We start from the raw sequence: 24,151 nt of genomic DNA, 5'->3' as shown, positions 1-24,151 counted from the left end.
ATAGAAAATTTAAGCATGAAACAATGGCCATTTCCTTAGTGGGAAGGATTGGAACATGGAATGTGGAAAAACTACAAACAGGAAGAAAAGAAACAAGAAAGAAAGAAAAGAATGAGGGGAAGGGAAAAAATGGAGGCAGGACAAAGGGAAGGAAACAGAGGTAGGATACAAGGACTAAAGGGAAGGAGAAAAAAAAAACTAGAGGGCAGTAAAAAAAAAAAAAGCATGAAGGAGCTATTTTTTCCATAAATATCACTTTCCCAGACTGTGTACCAACCCCTCATGTAGTGTGTTTTTCATAACTTATACCATAACTACTGCAAAATATAAGTTTAGAAGTGAAGGCTGAGTCAAAAACCCTGCTGCCAGTTATGCTCTCTCTAATTACTGCGCAGTAACTTGTGTTCCCTCGTTGCGTGGTGTGGATCAAACACACAGCAAGGCAAAAGGGAAGGGAGGTGACTCACCAGATCTTCAATGTTGCCATAGATGTTCTTCTTCATGCCCGATGCTCTCGTGGCAACCCACCCCCCCAGGGAGCTGAATTCCATGGAGTCGGGCTCGTGCCCCGTACAGTAGCCGCTCTCATTAAGCTGCGATAAAAGTGAAAGAGCATGTGTCTGTTGTGGTAGTTTAAAAAAAAAAGCAAAAAATGCTTGGAAACATTTGATGCTGTAAAGCCACAAGAAAGTTTTATGACAAACAAAAAAAAGAGCAAGCAGAGGGGGAAAATATAATTACTGCTCTGTAGCTGCAATTATAGTTAAACAGCAATGTATAAACTTAGGCTTTATAGCTCTGTAGATTTTTACAGCAACTTCACGTCACCCAAGAGGAATAAAAAAAGCAAACAATAACAGTCTTCATGTAGCACTAATATAATATATAAAACAAAGGCTTTAAACTGGACTTTCTTATAAACCTACAGCAAAACATGTTCAGCCTCAATAATAATAAAAAAATCAATGGTACGTAAACATTTAAAAACACTACAGATGAAGCGCAATAGAATTAAGCACTATTTCCTCAGTATTACCTGGTCTAAACTACTTTGGTGATTGCATCTCACTTTACTCATTCACTAGAGGTACTATGGGTGCACCAGTATGGCTCTTTCTTGACAGTTGCGGATATTTTGAGTTTGAACTGAATACCTTTATGGTTCTAAAGATATATCTGACTAATGCATACAGCTGAAGCTTGATGTGTAAAAACAAAATAAAATAAATCAAAAGAATACATAAAAAATATATTGTAAGCTTTCAATAAAATCACATCTAGTAACAAAGACTTTGTGCGTGTCTGGACATCACCATGTTTACTCCGTTTTAAATTATTCTTTTGTAAATTAATTGTCCCTTGGGGATAATTATGTCTAAAACAGAATATTTGAGTGTTTTTAAAGACAAAAACTACAGATGAAAGTTTTTGTCTTTAAAAGATGAAACTTTTCTTTGAATGTAATAAAACATGACGACTGTTTTTGCTGGGACTCCCATAATGATCATGTAAAAAGGCATAGGTCAGGACCCTGATCCAAAATTTTGGGCAGGGTGTGGACAATCTCTCTCCCTCTATATTAATGTCCCTTTTCTGACGGATTATTATATTAATGCAATGTAAACTTTATGTGCAATTTTATAATGCACCTCAAAATGCACTTGATTTGTGAAAAGCAAACCTTACAAGAGAGGTTAAAAACAACCACTGATGGTATTCATGAATGGTCCCTCAAGATATTGTTTAGGTCATTAGGAGAATATCTAAGCCATGATTGTAAATGGTAATGAGAACAAAGACCTTTAACAATAAGAACAATACTCCCCAGAAGCACCAAAGGAAAGTCAGGTTTTGTTTTATCACAGTCACCCTCTGGAAAGCAGTTTATATTTCAGACCCATCTGCTCCATCACCTCAGTTCAGTCTAAATGCAGGGGTGGCGTCTGCTTTAGATGCTGCTCACGCATTCCTCTACATCAAACGCCTGCTCCCGCTCCATTTTTCTGAATTAGCTTGATGGTGCCATCTGCTCACGACCACCGTCTCACTCACTAATCTCCCTCCTTCAGCACTCTGTTCTCTGCTACCTTCCTAAATCCCAGGAAATCTACTGAGCAAAGAGAGCCAAGGTCAGCAGGCAAGAACCAGCAGCATCAAAAAGGAGACACAGCTGGGGCACTGGTGTAGTTCTGGTGTATTCTGTCTTAGCTCTTTGTGAGAATCATTACAGATGGATAAACTGTATTTACCAGTCTCTCCAGATCCTGACCAACGATCCCAGACTCCACGTGGGCAGTTAAATTTTTCTCGTCGATCCACAAAATACGGTTCTGGAAGAAACAAGGAAATTATTGAGGAAGTTAAAAATTTTAAACAAATGCTTTAACCTTAAGAAACAAATATAAAAGGTTTTGTGTCATTTAAATGGCTGTAATCAAAAGTGCCGCTAAGAATCCTCAGACCTGGTCAACTCTGTAGAAAGAGTTGGCTAACACCATTCTTTAAACGATGCTCATATTTTCTCCACTGGTATTTGAGGGTAACAGCATGCAGATGTGCTACAGGATGAAGATAACAGTTCTCTTAATTGAAGTTAGCATTTGAATCCAAATACAAGCCTCTTGTTCAGTCCCCTGGGCATGCAGCTCAGCCATACTTGCAGGAAGTCATGTCATTTCTGCCATCAATCACTCCTCAGAGGTAATAAACTTTATGCTCCTATCACTTTGCTACTTTCATGTGATTTCATGGTTGCCGCTTTACCTCTGGCCCTTGACACCCAACACTGATCACTGCTGTCTATGGAACCAAACAACTCTAACAGCATCCTAACAGCTTGTATATCACCACTGAATCAAAGGGCTGCAGTGTGCTTTTACATAGTGGAATATAAAGCATTATCATGGCTACAGTGACTTCTTCTGGATCATTTAAAAACACCTAATTCTGAGAAATGTGGTTTTCATTTGTATTCATGCCCGAGACGGAATTTTGACCGACAGCCTTTCACTGCAGTTACGCTGACAAGTTTGTTCTGATATGTCTGAACCAGATTTGCAAATCTAGAGGCTATTTTTTTCCATTTTTGCAAAAGGCTTTAGCTTAATTAGCTCCATTCAACTTCTACATCTCTGCTGAAGAAACACATCCCCACAGCATGATACTGCCACCACCAGGTTTCAGAGGGCCGTGATCAGGGCCATTTGTACCGTTAAGTTTCCTTCCACATACTGTGTTTTGTATTAGGGATATTATTTTTTTCTTCTTTTTTATCTGATCTGACCAGAGCACCTTATTAAACATGTTGGGTGTTTCCTGCACATGGTTTGTGGCAAACTTTAAAGAAGACAAGACAATACTAGCTTTCGTCTCACCATGCTTACATGGCGGCCATTTTTGAGATGGCCTTCTTGGCTGTTTCCCTGGTTTTTATGATCTTAGTTCACTATTGTTCTCCTACAAACCTCTGAGCCTCTCACAGAATCTCTAGGTTGACATCTTGGTTGCATCCAAACAAAAAACAAATGGGTTTGTATACAAATGCTTGCCACACTTTTTGGATTGTTATTTGTTTTGCAAAACAGCACCCAATAAGTGTTCCTATAAAAGGCTGAAAGGCTATGGTTGTAACATCTCAAAATCTGAAACAATTCAATGGGAATGGATACTTTTAAAAAGCAATATTTATACATTTCTCTTCAGCAAATGGTGAAGAGAAATTCCTTTTAAGTAAAATGGTGAACAAACCCAAATGTTTCTTTCTATGCATGATGCCCCAAAACCCTCCTTAGAAAAGCACGTGAATGAATATGTGACAGCTGAAACGCTTGACGTTGTATTTTATTGAAGGCATTTGTTTGAGTATTATTTCCTAATTAATCAACTCTTATTTCCTTACTGCATACAGTGAGCAAACATTTTATTGACAAACTGAAAAAACTTGTTCAAAACTGTTTAGCCAAACTCATCTGAGATTTGAAATTTCAATTTACTTAAATAGTTCTGACAATATGTGGTGCGTTTTATTTCATACACATAGGCCAGTAATTACACACCATCTGTGATGTATCCAGAGAGACAATCGATCGAGTTTCCTCTGGTGGGCACTCTAGGGCACTAGACACACTAGTCCCTCCTGAGAGAGACAAACAACACTTTAAAAACACACATTTTTCTCAATACAGGTCTCGTCTTGTCATAGTAAGGCTTGTGCAAGTGGAATCAGGGATTGTTTAGGTTACATTAGACAGAAATTTATAAAAGAAAAACTTTTGTTGACCGGAATACAGCCATCTTCAATAAAATATTTTTGCGAGACAAACTCTCACATAAAAGGTCAGTGGGAGAAGCTCTTAAATAAGCTATGAACTGTGATTGAAGGCCAGTGTCCAAAAGTTCTAGATTCATGCTTTGCTCAAATGTCTTGGATATTATAACTTTAGGTATGATGCCCCTTTTGAGTTAAGTGCATTTTTGTTGCCCGTTAAAAATCCAGGGGGAGTTGTGGAGAAAATTTCTTTTGGAAATACAAAAGCATGGAATTCCAATTCATACATTAAAGGAATATGTCCCAAAAATATTTAGTATAATTTAAAATAGCAAAATAGCAGCGCTGTGTGCGCCACTATTTTAACAACATACTGTCAGAAGAGCAATTTACCAATTTATTTCTGCAACTTTGTTAAAATTTCTATGACTGCACAATGGTATCACAAAAAAAGGCATCACAGTATCAATGAAAAACAATATTTCAGAACACGAGATGCAGTATTTGATGGCTGGTATACTTTATATACAGTGTTATGTGTAGAGAGTTTGCCTGCAATTGTGACATTCAGTCTGTTTTACGGAATCTCAGAAAATCTCAGAGATTCCAAAAAAAAAGCCTTTGAAACATGTTTCAGAAGCATAAACTAATGCAAAAACTTACAAGGTTGATGGACACTTTTGATTCCATGACTTACCTCCATAAGGTATCAAACAAACATTATGTTTGCAAGCCAGCTCCACAATTTTCACTACATCATTATGACAATCTGAAAGAAAAGTAACCATTATTTAAAAACACCAGTCGAAACAACAGAAACATAATCATCATGCTAAGCAACTACGACATAATAAGACAGATTTACTCAATATTTCCTGAATCATTACATCAAGCAACCAGCAGTCACACTGGCTATCTTTTAATGTCTCTGCTCGACTGCCCTTGAGTGCTTCAAAAGGTGATGAGAAATGCTTCCATTCCTATAATTTTCTTGACTGAATACGCTGCTCCATGTAAGGAGAAACCCTGAATAAAAATCATAGATCAAGCATAATCATTTGAATCGTATAACTACGCATGCTGCAAAGGGCTGGAGAGTGAATATTTCACACCAGTTTCCATCTGAGTTTGGGTGCAGTTTCTTGGTGATTTGCTGCCCATTTGGGAGGTTGCTAATCAAGTTCCAGCCATCAGTCAACACTCATTTGCATGATAAAATAGTGCCAGCCATAACAAGAGAAAACCAATCTGAGAAACATAATTCATGATTGTAGTGTGGAGGGCCAGACTGTGGAGGCTTGGATGACAACAGTCCTCCCCCCTGACGCTTCCTATTAAGCCTCCACTCATACATATTAATATTCCTGCCTCTGCAGAGATTAACCCTTTAAATCACCAAAGCCAGCAGGAGGATCAGTTATGCTACGTGGGTGGAGGGAAAAACAACCTCCCACCCATAATGATGCTTTTCCACTCACTTGGCCACACAACCATATCTGGAACACGGCCGATTTTTCCATCTCTCAGGGCAAAGATCTCATGTAGGCAGTGGCCTGCAGCAAAAAAAAAAAAAAAGTGTGACGTTTATGAATAAAACTTTTTCACACCAAAAATTGAAATGGTAAAGTGAGTTTTCTTACCGTGGGCACGAAACACCCGATCATCTGCTTCATGAGAGAAGGGAATACCTGTGGACTTCAGTTCCTCCACAAAGGCCTCATTTAGCATAGGAGGCTGCACAGCACTGGTATTCAGAACAGGCTGAAACAAATGAAAACATTGTGGTTTCAGCTGCTGTGTGCTTCTATTCACTGGAGACACAATGGAAAGAATGGGGAAAAAAAAGAATTGGACTCACTGTTGCTTGAGTTTTATGCTGCAAATTGGCACCAAACGTGCCTTCCATCCAGTCCTTCAGGCCAGGGATGATCATCCCACTCAGTCTATACCTGAGTTAGAAAAAACAATGCGAGTATAAACTCACCAGAGCACTGTGCATTCACGGCTTAGTTGAGGGGGGGTTGGGGAGGAGTCGGTGACTAATTAAAGAGTACCAAGTCCAGAGAGGTTAGACAGGCAGAACAGCAGTGACAGTCCTGCTCCTCTGATCACCTTCACTGTTCCTTGCATAATTGAGCTGCTGGCAAAGACTGGGCCAGCCCATCAGGGAGCAGCAGAGTCCAAGACGCCGAGGAGCAGATTTCATCCTGATAAACCTTCTGTCACAGCAAACACCGAGGAGCAGGAGACCAGATCTTAATGTTGAGGTTGGAAAGACTAAGACTTGGGAGGAGGTTCACCTTCCAGTAAGATTAAAACCCTAAATATGCAGGTTGTGTAAATATTTTTGCAACAGGTCATAGATAGGTGAATAGGAGAAGAGGTGGACGTGCTTCGACAGCAGGAAAGGAGAAATGCAACATCCTGTTTAGATAATAATGAAGGTACATCTTTCTGTATGTAATTCTAGTTCTGTGTTTCGTTTCTGCCTGGAAAAAACAAAAGATGCCCATGTTGACCACAAAAACAAGAAGCAGCTCCAATTCTGCCAACACTGCAGAAGGCACGTAGATTTTTGAATACGTTATCATTTTCTACTCTAAACATTTAGGATAAACAGGGTTCATTTCTGTCCACTTCCATCCAGTTAAACTGGTACTTTGTTCCTTCTGTACCTGTAAACTAAATATTTTCACCCAATACCAAATGATTAGTAACTGAACAGGGTGAGAGGTCGCTCTTGTTAATGAGCAACAGTTTAGGAAGGCTGAAGAATCACAACTGATGACCTTCTCAAATGACAATGAGCCGTTTAAATGCCAACCACTAGGTGGCAGAAGCACCACGCTGTTGTGAGAGAAGGAGAAACTTGATTAATTTCACAAGCTGAGTTCAAAGCTGGGACTGTGAAAGAGATCACTGCACTGCTTCAGCTGTAAGTCATACACAGACAAAAGGAAGCTTAAAAAATTTTGAATAAAGTGAGCAAACATGGCTCTCTGAGTCACAAACTGATAAGAATGATCAGAGAAATGGATTTTGTTTTCCATTTTACCTTTTCCCAGTAAATTCTGCTTGGCCTTTTTTGTTGAAGAGGAATCTGGAGTCGCTGTATCCCCAGCCGTTCCATTTCATAATCTCCTGCCTGTGGAAAAATAAATATTGGCACAGGTTTGTAAAGCCACTTGTCCTCTTCAGCTTGGTCTAGAAGTATCAGAGCAGATTGTATTAAACAAAAAAACAAAAACAAAAAAAACATGCGACGGTTATTTTAAGGTACCTTAACCTGTCAAAACCTTTGCATATTATTATTTAATCTTCAATCTTTTAAATAAATAATGGATCCACACATTTCTGTCAAGCTTCTTCCCTTCTAAATAAAACGGACAAATAACTGTATATGTTCTGAATCTCTATTTTGACAACAGAAAAACCCTAATTCTGTGTGTCGAACTAAGAAAATATTACAGTCTTGGAAATTTGGTGAAACTTTCTCCATTCATCTAAAAACAGGCCGACTAGGAGCCATTTTATTAGTGAAGGAGGCTGCATCTGGCAGGCAGGCAAACATTTTATATCCTCTGGGTGCCTATCAAACCAAAAATATTTTACACACTGCTTTATAAAAGCACAATACCAAGGAAACGCATGAAAACAGAATATCCATGTACAGAAAGAGCTGTCTGAATTGTAAGTTGGGATGAGTTAGTCCTGGCACTGAGGTTATGCAAAATTAAGGTTTCATAAATGCTCAAATCTTTCGTCATGCTGTTTCTACAGAGAAAGTGATGACTCTACATACTACTGACGAACCAAAACTTTCTACAGCTGCTTAGAGCAAAGAGTAACACAAAAACTGCCTCTCCTCAACATGAGCACTGCCACTCAGATGGCTAAAATAAGGCTGCAACAGTTCAACCATGATGATAAAAATAGATCCAGCTGTTCAAAAACACTTAAATGGTGGCAAAAAACAAATAAAACAGTTAGGGTCCATGCCATAAATTACTGTTATCATGGTAAAGCAGTTTTGAAACTGCAAGTGCCATTTCTGTGAAGCAGATAACTTCAGACTGAGTAACGGAGCAGATATCTGAAATAATTGACCAGATATAATTAAAATGCAATAATCAAAACCATTATTGTGGCAGAAGTCTGAACAATTATTGTTTTAAGTCCTAACAAAAAGGACTTGGATGATTCTTAATTAGAGTAAATACTGCGATTTTAGTATTTTCATTTGCAGTTGTTATACTGTGTGAACCTAATGCCTACTCATTAAGCCTTTTTTTTTAATATGTTACCTATTTTTGACCTAAACTAATAAGAAATTCCTCTATCTCCGTCTTGTTTTCCAAGTACAAAGTTCTTCTTACTCTACATTCTTCAAAAAGGAACCATGAAGGGTCGAGACAGATGTTTATCTTTTGAGGTAAACATCAATTTATTTCCATGTGAAGGTGATGCTTCATTGCAGACGCGTCAAGCTCAAGGTCCACAGCTCACGAGTTTATCTGGGCCACCAGATTAAACAGAAACCACTTAAAACTAACCTTAAATCCCAGAAGGCACTGGAACATGAAGCACACTTAAATATCAACTCTAATCCTTATGATTTTAGCAAAGACTTCCCGAAAACCTGAAGATTTAGGCAATGTACTGAAAAGTGACAGAAAAAGGAGTGAAAACTTATGAGAGGGAGATTATTTGTCACTGCTTATCTTGTTCATGTACCTGTTTGCCAAACCTGAAGCTGAGGGAAATTTAGCAGGACCTTCTCAGCCAACCATTAAGACCATTATGAAGTCAGTTTACAGAAGTCCAAAAATCAGCCAGTGTAGCTGTGCAACTATGTGCCCTGCAGAGTTTCAGCGTAATTACCCTCATACTGTACAAAACAATGGCACAAGAAATGGTTGTTTTAGATTTTTATTCTACTATTTTTACTATTTAACTAGTAAACTTTGTCAGGAGAAATGTCGGTTCACATTTCTGACAAATTACTTTGGCACAGGTCATCTGATTCACAGCTTTGTTTGTGGAAATAAAAATAGATTGCTGCAGTCAAAACAAACTGACCCCATCATAAGACTGTAAAGATTAATTAGCTCTAGAAATGTGAAGTTCATGTGTAGAATGCTGCTCAAAATGTTCATTAATACAAATGAAATGAAACTGAACTTAAAAATCCATGCTGTTGGTTAATGCATCTGGACTAAAAATAATGTTTCAGTATCTAGTGACTAGCGGAAATGGGGATTTTTTGGCTTTTGACCAATCAATGCCAGTCAAGGGAAAATGGGTTTATTCTGATTCTTGCCTGAATGATTGCTGTATTTCTTATGAGCTCAGCTACTGTTTGATGTCTTTCCCTACTTTGCGTGTGTTTCCAATTATAAAATGCAGACATAAAGTTAACTGATAATTCTGTTCAAGCTAATGAAGCCAAAAAAACTCTGAGCTCTGAAAGCTGCATTTGTGTGCCTCTGCCAAAATGTTGGGTTATAGCTGTGTAGTAACCAATAAGCAAGTTTATGTCACATGGTTCTGCAACTTGAGATGTGAACTCAAGTTTTCTTCTTGAAGTTTATGCACCCCATCCCTCACCACGGTTTGTTGTTTCTAAGCTGTAAAAAAAAAATAAAGGATGCCAGGTGTTGTGCTGTTAATGACAAAAAAAAGAAGAGTAATTAATCATTAGATACAACATGAAGGAAAGTTAACAAATGGGGCTCAGCGTGAGCATCTGGCAGAAGGATCCTTTCCAAGGTACTTCTCAGTGCTTTCCTTTGCACTTTAAATCTAGGCTGCATCAAAATCAAACTACCACTTCCTCTATCTACCAGGTTTACTGTAACATAGTTCAGTTCAAGCAAGTCGTTGCTCTTAAACTCCTATGTCTGCCTTCAGCTTTTGACTTTGGCAAAGGAAGTATCCCATTAACACTGCATCAGTGGAAGTTGCAGTGCCTGAAGCATTCACTCCAACAGCAAGCACACCCTGCAATTCAGGATTGTTTTAGCTTGAAAGCATCTAAGAAACAATGCAAGAACAGTCCGAGTAAGGATAGATCTCAAAACATATTTTACGATCACAGAGAGGTATTTGGTTATGCAAAATTAAGCAAAAGCCAAAGAGGAAAGATTGTATGCAAGAACTGCTTCGTGGACCTGAACACACCGTAACAGCTAAGGCTCCAACCACTCATCATCTGCATTCATTTTAGGTTAACTTTAGTTACGCATGTGAAGCGACATTCATGTTGATGACATAGTTACACAGCAAACAATTTTTAATAAAAATCAAAAAGATGAATTTGGGTGAAAATTTTGAATGAATTTTAAATTTAATCTGTTTCAGTGCTTGTCAAAATTATACAAAGACCTCAAATTTATAACTTCCACAATGAATTTGATATTAGCTTAAATGTCCTTTAGCACATTGCAGAGAAACCACACCCTGTGTGTAACCATCAACATGCTCCTGGCATAACAAATTACGGGTATAGATATGTTCTCACTCTTCGTTTCATAAAGGGCAAAGCTCATTAAATATTTTTTTAGCCATGGAGCTGGCTTTTAAACATTGTTCATAGACTTTCAAAACAGTTTAGGTATAAGTTTAGGGTAATAATAGAGGCGTTGAGATAAACTGGTTTCTCCCTTCCGAAACAAGTTTGGATGTGTTTGGGGTCGTTGCGATGTTGAAACACCCAATGTTTAAACCGCCTCCTACTTGTTGATTCAACATGAATATGGAGGTAGTCCACCAAAGTTTAGAATTTTGCTCTATAAGCCAATTTTGTTTTTATGTTCAGCATTTTTATTTTATCTTAGAATTAACAGAAGATCCCAAACAGGTACTGTTTGCCAAAAGTTAGAACAGGGGTCTCAAACTGCAGTCCTCGAGGGCCAGAGGCCTGCAATTTTTAAATGTCTTTCTGCTTCAGCACACCTGGCTCCTATACCAGCTCATGAGCTCAGTAGAGTATGACTGCATGCAAGTGAGGCAGTTTCATCATGTAACTCAAGTGTGTAGGACAAGGGACAGATCTAAAAGTGGCAGGACTCTTGCAGTTTGAGAGCACTAGGTTTGAAGGTCAATGTTCAGAAAAACACACACCAATTGAATAAATCAATTTGTGACAAAAAGAAAAGTGGTGCAGATGTTTGGAACCTGGTTGGTGACTTTAAAAGTGGTTTCTCTGCAACTTATTAATACTTATGCAAATAATACTGAGACGTGTATATGGAGCGGGAGACGGATAGACAGATTGGAGCAGTGTCTTCAATGATGCAAACATATATTCATGCAGAAACTGCATGAATATATTTTAACTTGTCTAGATTTGAGAGTATATGGCTTACTAAAATTTTAAATTAACTGAAGATGTATCGTTTTTCCATCCCGCTAACTTAATTGCCTCACTAAAGCTTGACACAATGTCAAGACTTAATAAAATCTTGTTTTTAAAGAAACATATCAGCACTAATGAACAAATATTTAATCAAATTCTGTAACAGTCAAGCTATCGCAGTGTAAAAACAGATAGGGATGAAGACACAATATTGTAAAAAATATCAGTTTCATGTGGGTCACAACATGATGACAGTACTCTCTACCAAGGCCAATTTATGACATTTTGGAGTCACAATCATTATCCTAAACTAACACTAGATGTCAGCACATACTGGAGGCATTTCCTCAGCAGAAACTCAGCTGATAATAGGTTGAAAGTCAGGCCACCACCAGCCCTGGCCAATCAGATCATTGGAGAGGACTAAAGTTTTTGACATTCATATGAGCGATATGTTTTCACCGACTCTCTACATAGGTAATACATAATTATTGCTGACATATTTTACAACAAACATTTATAAAGCACCCAATAACTTAACACAAAACAAATACCGTAGCTAGTCCTAAATTATTTGAAGGTAAAAAAGATAAAAAGTTTGCTTAAGTAAACGTTCAATGTTTGAACCAGTTGGGGAGGTTTAAGTGGCACTCCGCCTACTAGTTTCGTAATGTTTGCCATCTCGGGAGCTAAACATGGAATAAGCCGTTATGTCAACATATACCACAGGCTTGGACAACTTTGCTGACTCCGAGGGAGTCTCACATGACAAATTAAACCATATAATAAGCTCATGGAGAGTTTACACCAAACTCCAAGCCGCACCCACTCACTAGCAAATGAATGGCTTCTCTGTAGTAGAGACGCGTTAGCCTAGCCTGTCATGCTAACCTATATCCGCTTTATCAATATTCGTCAGCCTTGTTTAAGTCCAGAGAGGAAGAGTGCATCAGTCTGTGGCTATGCGATGCACATTTAGGTCTTATCTAGCATGTTAATTAAACTAAACAGCAAGCAGAAGCTAAGAAGGATGGACAGTAGCTGGACCGCTCCATCACAGCCTTGTACCTCCTCCTAGGCACCGTCCTCCCCTCGTCCCTGTCACTGGTTTTGACATTCGGTTTGCTCCCCTGTGCTTTGCAGTCCACGGCGAGGAGGGCCGCATTACGGTCTGAGGGTCTCTGTAGATGCCCGGCGATAACGCTTAGTCTGTGCCGTGCTGTTTGATGCCTGCCGGACTCTTCTCCGCTGCCGTTGGACGCCATGCTGCTTCCGTGTTGTGGAGGGAGGGAACTGATCTCATGGAGCTCGCCTGTCAGAGGTCAGCGCAGAGAAAGTGTGCTGCCTTCACATCATGCAGGAAATGTCGCTTTCATGCCACAATGTTTACGTTGGCAAGGCATTTAAAGGTGCATTCAATAAAAATAAATAAAAAATCAGATTTTCACTCTGTCAGACAGTAGTTATAATGCACAGCCGCGGACAACATGTTACTGTTTTTACAACTAGGAACAACTGATCAGTGTCTACTCCAAATCCCAGGGGAGTTGAACAGGAAGCTTCATTGATGCTGAGCAGGGTCAAAAAGAGAGAGGAGAAAGTTCAAAAGAAGTCTGCCATCAATCATAATGGGAAAGGATCAGATCCCCGACTCCAACTTCTCTCTGTCCTGCTTTCCAGCTATACGGACAGAAAGACATTTAAAGAGGAGTGGTAACAGCAAATGGGGTGGATTAGCAGTGCTTGTCAACAATTGATGGTTTCATCCAGAACATGTTTCTGTGAAGCATTGTCCTCACTGCCCAAATATTGATCTGTTAGCATGTTTTGACAGTCCTGAGACTGTCATACATCAACAATGTCCTCTCAAAATTTGTTGCAAGACTGATCGCCATTGTAGATCCATCCTAGCCACAGCATCCCACAATGACTATTTGAAGATACTTGGAAGATGTGTTGCTGCAACATTTAATTTCCCTTTGGCTTGAAGTATTTTTTATTGAGCTGAAGTGAATCCATATATTTAAATGTTTATTACATAAAGATGATATATTTCAAACCTCTGTATATTGTTAATTTGAAAGCTTTTTCTCACGTCTAACTAAAATTAATAAAAAAGTATTTTAATTACAGAAATGTTATCTTACATGAAAAAAACAGCTTACTTGTTACCCAGCTGACAGTTCTCACAAGTACGGTGGATTCAAAAAGTTATTGCTGAATGACTGTCCAAAGATAAATCTCTGTAAGCTTAAGAATGGAAGATTGAGTGGAAGGGAAAAGTATGGCAGAAAACTGTGCACAACTAACAGGGATAACGGGCTTAGCTTACAAAGCAAAGTCAGTTCTTAAAGAGTCACCACAAACAGATGTAACAGGAATATGGGCTACAGCTGTGCTCATTGGGCTGGGTTAGTGAACAACATTCACAGATAAGTAAAACTCTTGTTTTGCTGTACTTGCTTGTCCATTTTGAGTTTCTGATATAAAGGATGATATAAAACTAAGCCACTAAATTTTGATCTTATTAATAGTGTTATTTTTAAAATGGCCTTTCAATGTTTAATATTTTACTTTTTATAATGAAGCAAAGCAAAGATATAAAAAAAACATTTAATAATATGTTTGTAACTTTGATGTTGGAGACAATTCAATAACTTTTTAAAGTAAATTTAGATGATTACCAATATATTCAAATAATATAAATATTATTATATAGTAATTTGACAAAATGAACCGTGTAAAGGACTTAGATCATTATCTACGCGGGACCAGTTCCTCAACTTTCACCAAAGCTTCTTTTAAACAGGAAAAAAAATGTTACTTTTTACTTAAGCTTTTCCATGAAGGCAAATAATTATTTTGTTTCAGTTTTAAATCTAATTTATTTTAATTAAATAGTTTTTCTATGTTACATTTTTATTTTGTCTCCTTTGTTTTGAGTGTAGATAAAGCACTTTGAATTGTCCGATGCTTGCTTTACTATAGTTATAATTTCAATGAAAGTCTAATTTACCTCATAAAACTGTAAGTATTTGTAAATATGTGTGCCACATTAAAAAATGCACATCTGTAATTTTGACCCATTGTTTTTGAAATACTTTCTAATCAATTGTAAATACTAATTTAACTATTTTAAGACTTTTTAATAAAAAGGCATTGTAGATATGGTCTGTGCAGGCAAAAAGAGAGACATAATCGTCAGAATTGTCATCTTTTGGCAGTAAATTTCAAAATATACAACACCACATCTTAAAGCACTGGAAATTATCTTATATAGATGAATGCACCAGCCCTTTGTAGATTTGTATTCTTTGATATTGCATTTTTTAGATGTGTTTAATTTGGGAAGAGATACTATACATAACAGAAATTCAATTGTGCCTGTAATTACTGTAGCTGCCAAAATCAAAGAGTTACAATTTAGGGTTTTCCCTCTTCCAAGCAACAGTTTCCTCACAGATGTAAAACTAACACTTTGTTTAAATAGCAAACGAGACAGACCATTGAAGGCACCACTTCCCAGCATGCCTTGCTTACTTATTACCGGTTGAAAATGCTCCACAGACTGTGGAGACTGGAATTTCTATTACAGCCAGTTTGCAGATGTCAAGATATTTTACTCAAAATTAACTCAGTTTAAATAGAAATTATTTCTGGACACAATTATCAAGAATGTAAATGGAAACTGACACGTATAATACTAGATTATGAAAATAAAGTCCTAACCGAACCCAATAAATCTACATTTGTTTGACTTAGTTCAGAATCATTACATTCTGAAACATGTGGCAGAACTGTTTACCTTTCTGCCTCACCTTCCCTCAGTCACCTGAGCAGTGTGATTAGTGTTTCCATATGGTACCTTCCCTCTCCTTTAAGTAATACTTTAACATAAGCTTATAGTGTTTAAGTGACGAAACACACATAAAAAGACAGCACAGAACCGCCCCAACTCTCCATAAAAAAATAAGACTCAGAACACAAAAAAGACATAAGACATTAGGAAAACTTTAATAAATCAACATGTAAAACATATAAATCACACCATGTTATACTGGAAAGTGAAATGTCCAAATGTTTGCAGATGCATTCACTCCCAAAACAAAGTTCTGTAATGCACTGACTGCAGGGAGTTAGAGTCTGAGTGTATCACAGAACTTTATTTGGAAAGCCACAGCAGTGCCACCTCACAGGTTTGTCCTTGTGTGGAGCCTTAGTCTCTTCACTACTAGGTGCTCCTTCAACCTGCAGGTAAAAGAAAAAAAAAAGAAAAAAAACCTAGTAATGCTGAACAGTCATGTTGACTGTCCTGTGTAATTTGTGAAGAAATATGGAGCAAAATGTAGCTGACGGGCTTGGAGAAGCAGGGCCTGCGGAGCATAGCTGCAATGTGGCTACCCTATGGACACATACACACACACGCAGTGATGGCAGACAGGTTTGATCTTTTTACAGAAATAAGTTATCTAAATATAGTTTTAGTTTGCACAGTTTTCATCAAGGCCCCTCATTGATAAAGTGCATCAGGCTTGAACATCTGGGTGGTTGCAAACTTAACATCTGCACAATCTCTACACTGGCATGTATGATTCAAATTTTAAGAGTCTGCTTATGTCTTTCTCATTATTATTAGATTCTTGTGTATCCACAGCTCAACCTGTTGAACTTCACCAACTTTCAACACTAAAGAAAAGCCACTGAAAATGAGCTATTCCCCAAACAATTTAGACAGAGGAAGAAAAATGGGCTGAAGAAGGTCAAGAGTATCAAGTTGTTTCAGTTTGAGTATAGTTAGGAGACTTATCAGCTGGCAGCAACTTCAATTATGCAAAAATCATATCATAGAACAAACAGCAGAATGTCTCAACCAGAAATCATGGCAATAATTTCCAAAGTATGTGATGCATAAATTTGTTAGTTCTGCAAGCAATACTGTACCTGAAATAGGTAGACGTCATGAACCAGCTGCAATCCAACACGAGGTGGTCTAGATCAGCTCATAAATAAAAAAAAAAGCTAAGAAAACTGAAAACGAGCTGAGCCATAGCTAGAGATTCACTGCATGCAAAGCCCCCTTTTTCAGAGCGGTAAATGTCCGAGTGTGGACTTGCAGCGCTCTGATCTTAAGGTGACTAGCTCCGCTTTTACCTTTTCTTCCCCCAGTGCTGTGCTGAGCAGTTCACTACATGCAGCTGGAAGAATGTCGACGTGGAGCTGCCAAACGTGAACGCGACTTCAGGAGCGCGCACCACACAGACTGAGAGGAGAGAAGAGGAGGGAAGGAGGGGTGCTTTTTTTTTTTTAGGGTAATTTCTATGGAGTGAAAATAGTGTCAAAAAGATTTGTGTGTGCGTAAAATGATTTGTGCGTGTGTAAAAAGATTTGTGCGTGCGTAACAGGATTTGTGTGTGCGTAAAAAGATTTGTGCGTGTGTGAAAAGATTTGTGCGTGCATAAAAAGATGTGTGCGTGCGTAAAAAGATTTGTGCGTGTGTAAAAAGATTTGTGCGTGCGTAAAAAGATTTGTGCGTGCGTAACAGGATTTGTAAACCTTAAAAATAAAATACATGTTGAAAAAGTACACACAAATCACCTGGTACGCACACACAAAACTGCAGTTACACACAAATCCGGTTACGAGTGCACAACTATTTTTGAGACTCATTTCACGCCTCGGTGGAAGCTCCAAGATTTGTGTGTAGATGGTGCGTTTACATGCTAGTAAAAGCTGGGACATCTGAGTTTTCTTCGGAACTGTTTCTTTTTTCCATAGTTCAATACGTATTTCTCTCTTTACTTGTCTCGTGGCTTAGACATATTTTTGTGAGAGAAAAATACATACGTCATTACACCCACGTCTACTTTTTAATACTATAAGATTGTTTATATATGAATCCGCATTTGGGACCTATACAACTGTAATTACTTGGGTAAAAAATTCGACCACTAGGTGGTGGAAGTTTATTCCGCTCTGACTGGGAAAAGCCTTCATTCAAACTGAGAGAAGAAACAAGAGAATGGCGGGTCAGCAGAGTGATCGTGTTCGTGGTCTACCGTCCGAAGTGGATGTGGTTATTCCGTCAGTTTGTCGAAGAAGGTAATATGTCTGCATGAGCATTTTGACAGTATTTATATGTTATTTTGAAAATGACAAAAGACATGTGCATTACATACCAGCATATTTCTGCTAATCATGTCTTACAACACAGCACAGATAAATTAGGTACATTAGCAGTATTCATATAAAGTAATTATTTGCATTTGGTGGAAAAAGGATGCAAAGCCTTTGTTAGGTTTCCAAACAGTTTTGTATACCAGTTACAAAAAGACTATGTGGCTATAGAACAGACTTAAAGTAAAATGAGAAGGTGTCTGGTGTTTACGCTGCACCAAAAATACGATTCAGTTGTATTTGAGAAGGAATGCAATTCACAAAACACCACATTTTGAGGACCTTCAACGAATAAATCACATTATTATATAGATGCCACAGGAAACATGGTGTTTCTCTTAGTCTATGCTTTGACAGGAGGTCAATCAGTTAACAAGGTAAAAGGTATTCAAATGATTTTGATTTTTTAATGATATCACATTTATATGGATCTGTTGCTTATATTTAAAATACTTTTGCCTAAATATCTCAAACGCGACTTTATGAATGATTCAATTATACAGAAAATTCCACATGTATCTAAAACAAATTAATTTATACTTTTCATAGCGTCTTCAGACAAACTGCGCGAGCTCCTGAGGTTTTGGGTTGGCTGGGAGGTCCCTTGCCAAGAGCTGAAGCTTGAAGTTGTCCTGTCAACTGGACCTAACCATATGCCGACGTCTTCAACCTGTAGTGAGCAATTACGGCTACCAAGTCACTACACCACCTACCAGGCCCTGTCAGCCGACATGAATGTGTGTCTGAAATCAGTAGAGACAGGCTTTGGTCTTATTTGATAAATATGTATTGATGTTTCATTTGTTGAAAAATTGCAGTTTGACATGGCAAGTCAGTTAAAATAGAAAGTAATTTTATTATTAGCCTTGCATTTTTTTTTTTGTTTGTTTTTTACAAATAATGTCCATCAACACAGTCTTGACATGAAGTTGTGTTCCTGAGGTGACTACTAAATGTTTGTCAGGCATCCCTGTTCATCATGTGGTTTTTTGCTGAAATATTCCACAAATGTTTGGCATTCAAACATAAAATAATTTTCATGTTTCTGGTGTACATTAAACTTTATAAAGTTAACATTTTTGCCAGCTGGTTCTTTCTCTAGCTTGTACTTGCTTGTATATTTGTACATGTTTGATGGATTTTTTAAATAAATGGTATTGAAAATGCTGTTCATTACAAACATTTAAATTTAAGTGACAACTAATTTGTCACAAGTAAAGTTTCCAAATATTGCAGAGTATCCATGTAAATGTCCATGCCACTAGACTCTGAAGGTTGTAGGGGGTCAATGTTTTCACAGAGAAGCTCCATCTGATCTTCTGTAAGTGGGCTGTCCAACTCTGGTACTCGCAATTCAGCATGTGGATCAGGAACAAGCCCACTTTCCTCCCAGTTTATATGGGGAATCTGCAAAACATACATAGCATTATAGCTGGTGGAAAACATTTGTTGTTTCATTTGAAATAACAAAAAAAGACATTCAAGTACCTCTGGGTCAACCACTGAATGTCCGATCTGTCCCAGTTCCCACAACTGATTTGGAGTGAGGTTTTGTTCAGTTCTCATTGGGTGATTGTCCCAACAAATGAAACATCAATACATATTTATCAAATAAGACCAAAGCCTGTCTCTACTGATTTCAGACACACATTCATGTCGGCTGACAGGGCCTGATAGGTGGTGTAGTGACTTGGTAGCCGTAATTGCTCACTACAGGTTGAAGACGTCGGCATATGGTTAGGTCCAGTTGACAGGACAACTTCAAGCTTCAGCTCTTGGCAAGGGACCTCCCAGCCAACCCAAAACCTCAGGAGCTCGCGCAGTTTGTCTGAAGACGCTATGAAAAGTATAAATTAATTTGTTTTAGATACATGTGGAATTTTCTGTATAATTGAATCATTCATAAAGTCGCGTTTGAGATATTTAGGCAAAAGTATTTTAAATATAAGCAACAGATCCATATAAATGTGATATCATTAAAAAATCAAAATCATTTGAATACCTTTTACCTTGTTAACTGATTGACCTCCTGTCAAAGCATAGACTAAGAGAAACACCATGTTTCCTGTGGCATCTATATAATAATGTGATTTATTCGTTGAAAGTCCTCAAAATGTGGTGTTTTGTGAATTGCATTCCTTCTCAAATACAACTGAATCGTATTTTTGGTGCAGCGTAAACACCAGACACCTTCTCATTTTACTTTAAGTCTGTTCTATAGCCACATAGTCTTTTTGTAACTGGTATACAAAACTGTTTGGAAACCTAACAAAGGCTTTGCATCCTTTTTCCACCAAATGCAAATAATTACTTTATATGAATACTGCTAATGTACCTAATTTATCTGTGCTGTGTTGTAAGACATGATTAGCAGAAATATGCTGGTATGTAATGCACATGTCTTTTGTCATTTTCAAAATAACATATAAATACTGTCAAAATGCTCATGCAGACATATTACCTTCTTCGACAAACTGACGGAATAACCACATCCACTTCGGACGGTAGACCACGAACACGATCACTCTGCTGACCCGCCATTCTCTCGTTTCTTCTCTCAGTTTGAATGAAGGCTTTTCCCAGTCAGAGCGGAATAAACTTCCACCACCTAGTGGTCGAATTTTTTACCCAAGTAATTACAGTTGTATAGGTCCCAAATGCGGATTCATATATAAACAATCTTATAGTATTAAAAAGTAGACGTGGGTGTAATGACGTATGTATTTTTCTCTTACAAAAATATGTCTAAGCCACGAGACAAGTAAAGAGAGAAATACGTATTGAACTATGGAAAAAAGAAACAGCTCCGAAGAAAACTCAGATGTCCCAGCTTTTACTAGCATGTAAATGCACCATCTACACACAAATCTTGGAGCTTCCACCGAGGCGTGAAATGAGTCTCAAAAATAGTTGTGCACTCGTAACCGGATTTGTGTGTAACTGCAGTTTTGTGTGTGCGTACCAGGTGATTTGTGTGTACTTTTTCAACATGTATTTTATTTTTAAGGTTTACAAATCCTGTTACGCACGCACAAATCTTTTTACGCACGCACAAATCTTTTTACGCACGCACACATCTTTTTACGCACGCACAAATCTTTTCACACACGCACAAATCTTTTTACGCACGCACAAATCCTGTTACGCACGCACAAATCTTTTTACACACGCACAAATCATTTGAGCTGCACTTTGGTGAGAAGTTTTTTTTTTTTTTTACAGATGAGTGCTAAATCCAAGACTAAGTCCTTCTTTTTACCCAGGCATGTTTCAGAAACCTGGTATTTTATTTGGGTGCTTTTCGATCTCACTTCTTACACGGATGAGTCAGAAAAACTCAGATGCAAATAACTGATTTTTTTTTTTTTTTTTTGTATGTTTAATTACTTTTTTTTTTTTTACATCCTTATAATTCCTGGAATGTGGAGCATGAGATAGGTAGCTAAAGCAAGACGAGTAATTTTATTTGGTATAAGGGAAAAACAACGAAGAAAGGTTATAACGTTATATTTTTGGGGCGGTCCACCACTATCATACAATGATAGTGTCCACTATCACCACTATCATACAATGATAGTGGTGGATGAATTTATTTACAAATGCAAAATATAATTTTAACATGTGAAATGTAAAATATAGCCAACAACTATAAGTGTCAGTTAAGAAGTATTCATGACTCTTGAACTTCTACGTATTTTCTCAGGTTACAACAATACATTTCAGTGTATTTTACTTGATTTGTATGTGATAAACCAATACAAAGTGGAGCACAACTGTGTAGTAGAGGTAGAATAATATATCTAAAAACCTTCTCTTATGTATTCAGTCTCCCCAAATTATTACTTTGTAAAATCACTTTTTAGTGCAAATCTGGCAACAAAGATTTGGGCAGGCTATTTATTTAGGAGTTTTGCACGTTGGACAGAGGCCATCTGATTTTTTAAATCTTACCACAGAGTCTCAAACCAATTCATGTAAGTACTTTGACTTGTTCATTTTAATACAAGAATATGCTTCCGTTTTAGTTCCATCTGAATGTAGTTTTGTTGCCTCTAGCAAGTTTTCTACCAAGATTGTTTTGTGTTTGGCTCAATTTATTTTCCCATCAGCTCTGACCAGCTTCCTGGTCACTGCTCAAGAAAAGCATCACCAAAGCATAATGCTGTCACCACCATATTCCACTGAGGGAATGGGGTGTTCGGGATTTTACTCTTTGGCCACATGTAGCATTTTTGATATCCAAAACATTAAATTTTGGTCACATCTAATCAGATGTTTACATTTCATACAGTCTTTTCATGGCTTTCCTTAACCACTTTCTTCTTGTAACTCTTCATTAGATGTCAGATTTGTGAAGTGCACAACAAATAGTTGCCATGTAAATTCCTCCTACCTGAGCTGTGGGTCTCTGTAGCCCCTTTATAAGCCCCTATTGGACTCTTGTCTCTTTCATGCTCTTTCTGCCCGGCCTGTCAGTTTAAGTGAATGTCTTCACAGAGTTTACAGTTGTGACATACTCTTTCTATTTTCAGATGATGAAATTAAAAGTGCTTTGTGAGAAGTTCATATGTGTTTAATTCAGCCTTCAGTTGTCTGTACAGTGGTACCTATCTCCGGTGGTCATTGGGTGAGACGCATAGCATTCACTACTCCTGGATGAGTATGTGCCGACAGTGAACAATCCCTTGCATTGTGTCGTTAACTTTGCAGCAGTCTCTCACACTGAGTATGCATATAGCGACAGCGGAGAGAAAAACTCTCCTTAAACAGGAAGAAACCTCGAACAGAAACTGGCTCATTGTGAGTGGCCATGTGCCACCACTGATAGGAGGTTTGAGAAGACAGACACACACAAAAGAAAGCAGAAGCACTGATCCAGGATTACTTTTATGTTAAAGAAAAGTAAAAAGTCAATGGTAGTAGTAACTGGCTTAATTTAGGGTAAAGTACAGTTAAACAGATAAGCTCTTACCAAGTTTTCAAGTCTATAGTATGAAAGAGAGCATATAAAGTTAGTTGCAGTAAAAGTTCAACCAACAGCCATAGAGAGAAACAAGGTTAGATGCTAAAAGACAGTGCCAAGTGCATCATCTAACAAAGGAGAACACTGGGTTGTTGGCAGCAGTAGCTCAACTGATGCCCTCCTTCGGGAAGGCGTCACAGAGAAACAGATCAGCAGACCAAGTGGAGCTTCTGTGAAGAAAAAGACATGAAGTTAAAAGTTTCCATAACAGCAAATAATCCAGCACTGGAGAGTACAGAAGCAGAAGCATAGTGAGTAAAAGTGGCCATTGTGTTTTTTTGGTATTCATGATGCTGATGTTTACAATCCAAAATGTCATCTTTGTCCTGAGTCCAGCTAAATAGAACTTGTTTAAAGCCAAAACTGTTACATGACCTTTGGAAAAAAGACAACATATAATTTTTCAGAAAGAATCTACTTAAGGAAATGTGTTGCATTTTTGAAGAACTACAATTTTATTTCTATTTTCAGGTTTTAAATGAAAGAGATATCTAAAATGTAATTGGGTGGATACATTTTCTTCTATGAGACGTTGACATTTATGTAAAGTATTGATTTACTTGAAGTACCAAGAAAATACATCAAAGTTTTGGTGATATTATGATTGTAGGTATGAAGAAAATCAGAAAAGAATTCTGTGAAACACATCCTTAAAAAGAAGTTAATACGCCACCATTGCAGCAATGATTATGATTATTATCCTCTATAAACAATGTGTAATTTAGCTGGAAACCAGAGTAAATAACCGCATACACAAACTAAGATCATAAATGCAAGAATTAAGATAGATCCAGTTCTGACAATGAGCAAACCCAATACAGCTAAATGCAGAGTAAGTTTTAGATATTTTACTGAAGATCACTGAATCTTAAAAACTATCAGTTTATTCTTTTCCTCAAAAGGTCAAATGATTAATATCTAATAATAAATGGGCAAGACATCAAACACGTCTCAGAAGTAGAGTTCATGCTGCAGTTTCACTTAATATAACAAGCATATCAAGACGTTGAGCAGAGTTGCAAAAGCATACATACAGACTGATCAGGAACTATCTACCATTTCATGCTGCTAATGCTTTCAGCAATATTCTTTCTCATTTTATTTACTGTGTAACATGCAATCTGCAGCAATCATGAAATGGACAAGGCTATATGATCTGCCGCTTCAGTTATTAGACACTGTGCTCACAATGTGTTACTGTTACCTTCTTTTCTTTTTTTTGTATTTTTAAATGTCTATGGTCAGGCTCCTTGGGTGCTTAGTGATCTAGTAGTTCCGCTTAGTGGAGCATCAAGTTGTAATTGTAAAGCACCTTTTACGCATAACTTCT

The 24,151-nt window shown here is 37.6% G+C and overlaps 1 protein-coding gene and 2 long non-coding RNA genes across 3 annotated transcripts in view; 1 reads left to right on the top strand and 2 right to left on the bottom strand.

The window, feature by feature from the left end:
- agps (alkylglycerone phosphate synthase) overlaps positions 1–12,941 on the bottom strand; it is a 35,507-nt gene extending 22,566 nt beyond the window's left edge. The window contains exons 1-9 of the mRNA XM_028023054.1: positions 12,693–12,941; positions 7,323–7,412; positions 6,126–6,216; positions 5,908–6,028; positions 5,746–5,820; positions 4,965–5,036; positions 4,056–4,135; positions 2,250–2,330; positions 468–593 (exon numbers count right to left, since the gene is read on the bottom strand). Coding sequence (XP_027878855.1) covers positions 468–593; positions 2,250–2,330; positions 4,056–4,135; positions 4,965–5,036; positions 5,746–5,820; positions 5,908–6,028; positions 6,126–6,216; positions 7,323–7,412; positions 12,693–12,889 — 933 coding nt within the window. The 5' untranslated portion in view covers positions 12,890–12,941. The remainder of the gene's footprint in view (positions 1–467; positions 594–2,249; positions 2,331–4,055; positions 4,136–4,964; positions 5,037–5,745; positions 5,821–5,907; positions 6,029–6,125; positions 6,217–7,322; positions 7,413–12,692) is intronic.
- Positions 12,942–17,538: 4,597 nt separating this feature from the next.
- Positions 17,539–18,872, top strand: LOC114147622 (uncharacterized). Its single transcript, XR_003596090.1, has 2 exons — positions 17,539–17,723; positions 18,348–18,872. It is a non-coding gene; the product is annotated as an uncharacterized LOC114147622 (long non-coding RNA).
- On the bottom strand, positions 18,686–23,502 carry LOC114147621 (uncharacterized). The gene is made up of 4 exons (XR_003596089.1): positions 23,490–23,502; positions 20,260–20,293; positions 19,287–19,635; positions 18,686–19,205 (listed from the first exon to the last, which is right to left on the bottom strand). It is a non-coding gene; the product is annotated as an uncharacterized LOC114147621 (long non-coding RNA).
- Between the last annotated feature and the right edge of the window lie 649 nt (positions 23,503–24,151).

This window comes from Xiphophorus couchianus, chromosome 7 (assembly GCF_001444195.1).
Source record: "Xiphophorus couchianus chromosome 7, X_couchianus-1.0, whole genome shotgun sequence".
In the NCBI taxonomy this organism is placed as follows: Eukaryota; Metazoa; Chordata; class Actinopteri; order Cyprinodontiformes; family Poeciliidae; genus Xiphophorus; species Xiphophorus couchianus.
Note: the sequence above shows the minus strand (reverse complement) of the source record. Positions and strands in the feature narration are given on the sequence as shown.